At 38.7% G+C, this 9,692-nt stretch overlaps 1 protein-coding gene across 1 annotated transcript; it reads right to left on the reverse strand.

Moving 5' to 3' along the window:
• Positions 1–3,241: 3,241 nt before the first annotated feature.
• On the reverse strand, positions 3,242–9,577 carry OIP5 (Opa interacting protein 5). Its single transcript, XM_056851829.1, has 5 exons — positions 9,286–9,577; positions 7,172–7,238; positions 6,018–6,137; positions 5,677–5,758; positions 3,242–3,394 (listed from the first exon to the last, which is right to left on the reverse strand). The coding sequence occupies exons 1-5, from the start codon at positions 9,575–9,577 to the stop codon at positions 3,242–3,244; spliced, it is 714 nt and encodes a 237-aa protein (XP_056707807.1).
• Between the last annotated feature and the right edge of the window lie 115 nt (positions 9,578–9,692).

Raw genomic sequence — 9,692 nt, forward strand, 5'->3', positions numbered from 1 at the left:
AGTCATAGATTGTTCCATTAGCAGACAGAAGGAACCTTAGTCCAGAGCCTGTTGCACCCAACATGCAGGAGATGAATGAAATCGGTAAGCAATCTATACTCTTCAGAGGTTGAATAGATTTTAAGGACAGGTAGTTTTTTTCAGGTTTCTTTCACCACCTGGGCAGCTATATCAAGGTGAACTGGTTTTAAACCAGCAATAATGGTACAAATTATTCTGAAAATTGGAGTTTTTGTGTAGCTTAAGTTCTGACATACATTTATGTTAAAGCATGCTAGTTAAGGTGGGACCTTTAGATCTGCCAGGGAATAGTGTGCTTTTATTTATTTCTATATTTGTTCAGTTACAAAAGTGAATGTTGGATCCCTAAGTTTTGTAAATAAGGTGCATTTAATGGGTAGCAAATGTATATCCTCTAAATTGTGAATGAGCTGATTCTTATAAAAAAAAGCTCTTGTAGCAAAGCCTAAATTGGTGCTACATGAAAGAAACCCTAAAATTCTTCAGCTGTTTCTGAAGGGTAACTAGCTAATAGCTTTTCATGTTTGCCTTTTTCCCTAAATGAGAGAACAGGATTTTTATTCAGGTCTGTGTATATTTTTTTATTATTCACATACATTTCAAGCATGTTGTTAAGGCCATATTTTTTAACTGCCATTGTCAGTAAATTACAGCTGCCAAATGTTTGACTGCTGGAGTCACAAGTGTAGGCTTATGGAATTGACATAAGCTTGGCTGCCCGATTCCATTTTAAAAGGCAAAATAAAAAATGACACTGTGGTCCATTGCATCACTAAAATTTGCCTTTCAAATCTCTTTTATAAGTTGTAAACACTCAGCTAGTACAATCATAGGGTGGCAGTTATGTCCAAGTTAATTTTGTCCTTCCCAGGTGTCTTGGGAAGTGTGTAAAAATGAAGGAACCTTGTGGCATCCTGAAGACCAACAAGCTTATGGTAGAATGAGCTTTAATGGCAACTTATCTTAGAATAAGTCAGTCTTTAAGCTGCCATAGCTCTCCTTGAATTTTACTGCAACAGACTTAACATGGCTATCCTACTGGAATTTGAAAATGTGTGGGAGACATGGGCAGAAAAGATAAGAGGGTAACAGTTAAAAACTAAATGCTAGGAATATAGGTTTTTTTTTGTTTGTTTGTTTTGTTTTTTTTGGCTAATGTTAGTAGTGGGTGTACTCTTCAACTTGGCTGAGTACAAGAGATGGGAAAAGTAAAGGCCACACTGCAAACCATATATTCTGCATTGTACATGTTATGTAATAGTACTGAAACCTACCCATGTATATATCTGAAGTTTTCCAAAAGGCAGCTTGCTTTTATATCTATGCATCTTTGGGGAGGGATGATAAAATTTATTCTTTTGACACTGTAAACAATAATGTTCAAAAATGAACTTGGAAACTCTGCACCTGTATACAATTTTTTAGCAATAAAGCAGCATGGGCTGAGAATGCATTAAAATGTTATTGTGTCCTTTCTTCTGAGATAAATTGGATATAGATAGACATAGCTGCAGATACATTGACGTTTTCCTGACGTATGCAGGGGAAAGAGGCCTAAGCTGAGAAACTGAAGTACTCAACAGCATTTTCTTACAAAATCTTGTTTTATTCGTTTTATGCCAATTTTATTTTAAATGAATGATCAAGTTTGAGTCTTGTCTCATGCCTCTCATTTTACACACACACCCCATCTGTACACATTAACAGTAAAATGCCATTGGACATGAATTAAGGGATTTGGAATTTTGAAGCCTTCCCCTAGTGGTATAGGTTACAGCTTTAGAGGCCTTGCTAATGCTTATTGTAAGAACATCAAGTTGGAAATAAGGCCTTTCTATTCTCTCTTTACAAGAGTTTTCCCATTGTATGTGACTATTAGAGGGTTTTTTGCTGTTTTTAATCTCAGCCCCCACGCCTTTGGTAAATGTACTAATTCCAAAAGAGAAATCTGTTTCATAAGAGAAATCTGTTTCATAGGAGTTTTTTCAGAACTCACCAAGATTTCTAATGGAAAAATGGGGGGAAGGGAGAGATTTCTCAGACTTCCTGTTCATTTTTAATAAAACCTCATCTTAGAAGAATTTAACAGAAATAAATCTTTCATACCAGTTTTTATCCAGTGTGCCTTGGAAGTTCTACCTATTTTCCCCGTAGGCCTTCACATCTCTCTCTACACCTGCATGCCATCTACTGGGGGAAAGGGGATGTTAAAGGTTCTCTTAGCAGGAGTGTTCCTATCTATTCCTGTATGTGTTTTTGACTTACCTACGTGCCCAATGTTTTGCCAAATTAGCACTTGACTTTCTGCATCTCCCCTGATTTTGCCATTGTCATCTGGAAAAAAAAGAAAATTCCAGCAACAGAGAACCTGGGCTATTTGTCCGCTAGTAGCGTTGGCTGCATTTCGATATCACCCCAACTCCTACATCTCTTACCGTTCTTCTTCAACAACCTGGCTATGAGTGATTTTTCTCTTTGAGAAAGAATTTCAGAGGGGACAAGTTGGTTGTAGGACAGTGAAGATTCTCTTAAGAAGCTGCATTTTTCCTATACAGCTTAAGTTTGGTGCTCAGTCCTCATACTGTTAATATCACAGCATTCTGAAAAACATACTACAGTAGGATTCAATTCCTACACTATCCCCTTTTTCAGCTGAATTGTAACTCTTACAAAGCTTACTATAAGAGATTAACATGTGCTAATTATTCAGTGATTTCAAATCTTAAGACTAGACCCCCCCCACCACTTATTGACACCTATTTAGGCCTTTGAAAACTTAGTCGACCTATGTGCCCAATGTTTTGACAAATTACCACTTGGCTTTTTCATGTCCCCTGATTTCCAGGTGGTTGGAAAAGTTTATCATTTGAAATTAAGAATTTCAGTTAGAGGTTGGCGAAAGGGGTCAGGAAAAGAGATGTGCTTCCCCCTCCCCTGAACTCTTGTATATAGCCGGTGGTGGAAGATAAACGTTTTGAATTTCACGCAGACAATACATATAGATGGTTAGGGGACAATATTTTAACATTTAAATGCTTTTGTGGAAAACCTTTTACCATTGTGGCTCACATTCACACTGTGAAGACAGTCGTTTGCATCCTATATAAAAGAAACGTTTGTCATTCTGATACTTCAGCTAGTATTTCCAAAAGAAATCAAAGTAGTGGCTATGTGACAATAGTTTCAAAACTGTTGTGTGCATCTTCAAAAATTCTGCCGCTCAGTTCAACTTTTTTCGATGCCCAGGTGCTGAGGGATAGGGCCTTTGTTTGTAGCAACGCTTCTTGGCTACAATGTTCTGTTGGCTTTGTTCTTCCAGTTTCTTGTGCTGCGCTTCTATACGCATGTAGACTAGCACTAGGTTTTCTTTTAACTACAAGAAAAAAGTAAACCATTGAGTTTAGATAAAATGAAAGTCGGAAGACCAATCTACCTTACTGTTAACAGTAACAAAATGTCAGAAACAAACTTAAGTCAGACATTACCCCTTGTATCTATGCATTCCCCTATTAAAACACAATATGCACACCTTCAAAGACAGTTTATACAGAACATGTATTGTTTTGACCAATGTACAAATAAAGGAATCTAGAGATTTGGGTTGGAAGATTTAAGGGCATATTTTTCTGTGGAAATATTTCCATTTTTAAAGATTCCTTATTTCATAAAACTACCACCACTGAATGGATTTTTTTTTTTTTTTGCCATCCAGTCACATCTGACTTATGGCAACCCCTAGTGGGGTTTTCAAAGTGAGGGATATTGAGAGGTGGTTTGCCATTGCCTGGCTCCACGTCACGACTCTGGTATTCCTTGGAAGTCTCCCATCCAAATACTTTCCAGGTTGACCTTGCTTAGCCATCCCCAATATAACATTAGGCAAGCAGAGCAGGTCTAAAGTTATAATTAGTGTTTCTCAAATGATTATTGCATGAAAGAGTACATGTATGTTTCATTGATTTGTAATAATCCAGATTTTAAAAATCAAGCTCTCTATTCACCTGATTGGTTGTACAGGTCAAATCAAAACCAGGGTGTGATACTGTAATCAATTTCATATGAAACTAACAAATAATGCAGATACTATGGAGAGTCACAGTGAAACTGAGGTGCCCTGCTAACCATTGAGTTAAATTGTTTACATAGTGAACAGCCACATGTACAGTTCTTTGGCTGTGCACAAATCAGTATATCAACCACCTTAGTGCCTTGACTATAACTCCTAATCAAGTATTTCAGTTCAGCTATCTGTTGCCAGTGGGATGCAGAATTAACATGTACATTACATTTTAGTAAACAAAATTAAAATAAACATGCTCAATGGGAACCAAAACTAATTTGTTAGAGGAAGGAACTGCATTGATTCCTCCAGTGATATGGAGTTTTTTTTTCCAATTCAAATTTTTCCAGAAAACCCACATCACTGGAGGAATCAATGCAGTTCCTTCCTCTAACAAATTAGTTTTAGTTGTGATGTGGTCTATCCTTATGCATCCATTCTTGTTGTGAACTTGGTCCTCGAAGTGCAGGAGGGCTCTTCTTATAGCCATTAATTACAGACAGATAAAACTGAAGGAGGAGGATACCACCTACTGACAAAGACTGTAATTGGGTGATAGGAAAACGGAGTGCCCAGTTGTCAAAGGATACCCTGCTGCTTCAAAGGAAAACATGTGGAAGAAGTTAACAGCACATCTGTTTCCAAGACCAGTAAAAACCCCTTGCAACAGTAGCACTTGCCCTCCTGTGCTCCAATTGATCCTGCAGTTATAGGAATGGTACAGGGAAGAACTACATTGCAACCCCTGTCCTGCTCAGGTAAGGTCAAAAAAGTCCACTGCTTGAGATAAGTTGCCTCAAAGGCCTGTATATCACATTAATTTGCTTATACATTTGGTTGCCAATTCAAAGAATTTAACAAGCATAGGTCCAAAAAGGATTGTAAATGAGAGCTCTGCCCACCATGCTAGAAAAAATGCTTGATGAAAAAATGTTTTTACAAATCTTTAAAACTTTTTGCCAATCTGTATTGCACCCTAAGACAAAGAAGGTAAATATTAGGTGCATTAATTTTGCTTGCTTCATTTAAAATGCAATAAATATTTAAAGATGAATTTTACCGCACCTGCCAGGAACTGTTGTTTATTTTAGAATATTTTTTAAAGTGAACATTTTCGAGAATTAAGCAAAATCACACTATTCCCACACAACCTGGACTGTACTTTAAGGACACTGGCTATCATCAACATTGGTTAAAGAGAGGCTGAAAGTTGATTTTACATGCCCATGTTCGTTTCTAATTTTACATGCTCAAAATGCCGCCTTTGGCCTGTGATGGCTCCAAATAGCTTGTGCCCTACATTAAGAGGGGGAAAAAGACTGCTACGTTTTGTATATCCCATCAGCATTAAGAAGCTTCTCTTGGCTATTCCTTTTGGCCATGAAGAGCCAGTTAATTGCAGAGCAGCCAAAAAAGAAAGTGAAGACAATTGTTATCCTGGCTAAACTCAACGAGGCTCTGTGTTGCAGAAACTACAGGGCATCTAATGTGTTTTGAATTGTAGATATTTCCATATTTAGTTATTGTTGCTATCTGTCCAGATCCCATATAAACATGGTACAAGTTCTTACATGTATATAGAAGAAAAAAATTACCTTTTGGACACTGTCCTTTAGGCTCACTGTAGGAAAGGTAATCTTTGATGCTTTGACTGTGGTTTTATTTTTTAACATGTAACTGGAAAATAGAATAGTCACATATTTAATACTATCTCATCAATTGTTCTATAAATATATATAAAGGTCAGAATGTTAAAATGCAAACTTTTTAAAGCCAGTTAATTCATTGATTTATATTGTATATTTCAGACTACTGTGTTTAGTTCCTTCATTTTTTTTCTCTGCCTTCAGCAATGGGAAGTTCTAAATATTCAAACTAGCAAAGATTATTGTTGTTGACAGAGTAGTAATTCAATAGCATTTCAATTGGCACTAACCATACCACACTGTCCTTGAAAAGACAGAAGAAGCCTCGCAGAGATGCCGAAGATGTTGAACATAGCAGCTTGATACCTATGCCCAGATTGCATGACCGACAGTTCAGCATGTTGTAGGTGCTGGAAGAAAAAGGCGGAGTGTAAAGTCAGTTAAAATTCTGTTCAATAATTTGTTTGCACAATGTATCAGGATTTGAAACACCATATGGGCATCATTGGTAACATAATGTGATCACGTAAAGGTAACAGTTCAGCTGGGGGATTTCTGAGATAGTGAACTGGATCTCAGGGAATATTTCTGCTGATAGAAGAGGGAGGGAGCAAATTTTTGCCACTCTGACCCGCTCGCTGCATACCTCCAGCTCCCTCCTCATGCTGTTCCAGGGGGTCCCCCTTCCCTAGAGACATTTCAGGGGGCATTTAAGGCTGCAGTCGGAGGCAAGAAAGTCTCACAGTTTCCTTCCATCCCCAGAAATTTTTGGGGAGATCCAAGCACTAGCTACAATAATGGCACAAGAAAGAGTAAGTATGAGTTCTGGACCATAAAATATGAACCTTCCAATGAAACTCTCCAAGAGATTCAACATTAGTCTAGAAATTCAACATTGTGTGTGGACTTATTTGATAGATGTTACAAAAGAGCTTGTTAAGTAACAATGCATGTTCCAAGCCTCATGAATTTTCACTTTAAGAATTATTTAACTTAACGTGCGATTTATGTACCTGTATACCTAGAAAAGAATCATTACTACTTCTAATGGTATTAGTCAGTGACAGAGTCAATTAAAATTCTATCAAATCGGTTTTTCCATGTATCCTGCTAAAAGCATTTATAAACTGAAATAATGATCATTTTGAGGCACTGTGGAAAAGATTTTGAAGGTAGAGTCAGAATGCAGGCTCATTTCCCAGTCTGAGTGTTTGTAAAAAGAAGTTCATTTAGAAGTGGACATTCATTTACCAAGGCATTTCATTGGGAGAAATGGAAGTCCATGAACAATGCTGCAACTATTTCATTAGCTACCTTCTACAAGTCATGTCCAAAGTTTTAAAAAGGAGAAAGCAGTTAAGCCAAGGTATTCTGGCTATCTTTAATAGCCACTGAAGATGGGAAGTGAGAGTAACAATACACAGCTATTCCCCCCAATGCCTACCATCCCATGAAGTCTCCTTCAATGCACACCATCACAGAATCTTCCACAACAACATCACTTGTGACCTCTGAAAGGACAAGGAAACCTGAAAGTTACAAGGTATTGTTTATTCATCTCTTAGTTGTATTTGTAAGACAGAAGCCGTTTATCTAGCACAGTAATACTCAGTAGCTTGGGAGCCACATGTGGATTTTCAACATACCTCTTGTGGCTCTTCCAGGCACTGTTTCCCGATATGGTACGGCCTCATGTTTCAGGAAAGGGGGCAAGGTGCTTGCCCAGTGGCAATTATGGTTGACAGGTGATTCCCACCTTGGAACAGCCATTGCCAGAAGAACAGGTAAGATGCAAGGCTCCCTTAGGTGCAGTCCTCATGTCAGGGACGGAAGTAAATGTGGATCACTTTGTTGATAGTAATTGCGAATGTGACATTCTGCAAGTTGGCAAGTGATTACCACTGATCTAGCTCTGTCATCTTTTTCTGGTACATACAGAGGTAAAATGCCCAGGAAGTTGTAAAATACATGTGCGCTTCATTCAAGACTATTTCCAGCATTCAGCTAGAGAAGAAGTACCCACTCCTAGAGTTGCTGCAACATGCACTTTCTTCTTACTGTTTCATTTTATTCTGCCAAAAAGCTCAGGGTGGTATATGTGGTGAAATAAAATTTGCTATATTGAGAAATATCTATTGCCAAAACTTACAGTGTAAAAACTAGGATCTCAAAATGACTTTACTTTCCAATTCATCCTACAGAATGAGAACCCAGGGGGTGGAAGATATCAGGGTAAGAAAAGGTGTTTCAGGGGGCGGGGTAGTGGAGCTAGAGCAAAGGAGGAAATGGGATTTCTCTTTCTCTACAACTCTCTCATATCTAATTATTTCCACCCAAACCTGACCACAGAACCATAATCATGGACTGAACTGAAAGCTGAGTAAATAATAAGGTAATCACATTACTATTCCATAACTTTCCATTCCAGTTGATCCTCAAAATTATTGTGATATGTACTACTAACAGAAATCCTTGATCGCAAGTATGGTAACTAATCGTGTTGGGGTTTTTTTAGCGCAGTTCCTTAAAAACTAGAATTTTTTAAAAAAATATCTGCAGTAGGTTCAGGGGCTGGCTTTGGGCTAATCACTGATCTTTCAAAGACGGTGTTTCTAACCTATAAACCATTATTATTATCTTTAACCACACCTCGCTACTGCCCAGCTCTACCTTCACAACAACCTGCGAGGTAGGTTCCGGGAACAAAAGCTTGTATGGGGCTGCTAGTTTGCTCACTTAAATGGTTTATTGGCTTCAGTGAAATAATACACAGAAGTGCAAGACCACAATTATGCCCTAGGTCAACGGCACCACTGACTTCACCGGATGTCTTGAACACCTCTACAGGCTGATGAAGAGTACTGCGCAATAGCAAAACTTGTGTTTTCAGCACATGTTAATGTAACCTGCCAAACAAGAGACATTGCCGCTTTTGCTCCGTGAAGATCAAAAGTCTGGCCAACTCCGCACACAGAACTTTTTCAATATGCAGTCACTGCCACCAGAATTGTATATGCAAGATACTGGAAAGATGTAAAGATACCGGCTAAGCGGACTAACAAACTATTTGACTTTGCTTTGATGTAAAAATTGACATGTTTAATGAGAAGGAATTAATATAAGGATGGCAGCCCTTATATGAAAGATATTAACCAGATCTCAATTCTTTGGTCTTTTAGAGGAAAGAGACTTAAATCGACAAATTAAAAACCATAATGTTTAGAATTGAATATAGATAGAAGAAATATTCAGAGTATGTAAAGTACAATAGTATAATGACTAATAGAGGATGTGATAACTTAAAAAACGATAAAGTATCGTTTCCTTGGGGCAGATGCAGGATGCTTGTATGTAATGTTTTAAACCACTGTGTGTGTTAAGTGCCGTCAAGTCGCTTCCGACTCATGGCGACCCTATGAATGAAAGTCCTCCAAAATGTCCTATTTAAACCACTGGGACACAGATATCAAATGCTATTATTATTTCCCCCTAATTTTCTTTTTGTACCCTTATAAGAAAAATTAAAACAATTAAAAAAAAAAAGTCTTGCCAACTCACTGAAACAAGCGATAAGGCCGAGATTCTCCTCCTGAGAGCAGAGACTGAGCGAGTCTCCCAGGACCGTAAGGCAGCGCTGGCACTGGAACAGCATACATTCCTCCAGCTGGAGACCCCGATCTTTTAGGACGCTGCCGTTGGCGTCCCCTAGCGCCGCTGCTCTCTCCTGCTCTCGGTGCCAGTTCCTTGTCTCAGGCCTCGTCCGCTCCACCATGATCGCACCCCCGACTCGGGGCTCCTGAAAGAATCGCTGCAGCTGCCTGCGCACCGCCATCGCGTATCCGCCAGACATTCAAACCTAACTCCCACCTCCTGGTGGTGCCTATTGGAGCATTACCTGAGTGTCTCTGGTTGGACGAACCCGAAGATTCTTCCCTTTGATTGGACAATCATCCAGCGCCTCGTTC

Source organism: Euleptes europaea, chromosome 6 (assembly GCF_029931775.1).
Source record: "Euleptes europaea isolate rEulEur1 chromosome 6, rEulEur1.hap1, whole genome shotgun sequence".
In the NCBI taxonomy this organism is placed as follows: domain Eukaryota; kingdom Metazoa; phylum Chordata; class Lepidosauria; order Squamata; family Sphaerodactylidae; genus Euleptes; species Euleptes europaea.

Excerpts from the sequence above, each read along its gene's own strand:
- OIP5 (XM_056851829.1), bottom strand. The coding sequence starts at position 9,577 with ATGTCTGGCGGATACGCGATGGCGGTGCGCAGGCAGCTGCAGCGATTC. Across the intron at positions 7,239-9,285 it reads CGGCCTTATCGCTTGTTTCA|AGGTCACAAGTGATGTTGTT; the intron begins GTGAGTTGGCAA and ends TTGTCCTTTCAG. Across the intron at positions 6,138-7,171 it reads GAAGGAGACTTCATGGGATG|CACCTACAACATGCTGAACT; the intron begins GTAGGCATTGGG and ends TTTTTCTTCCAG.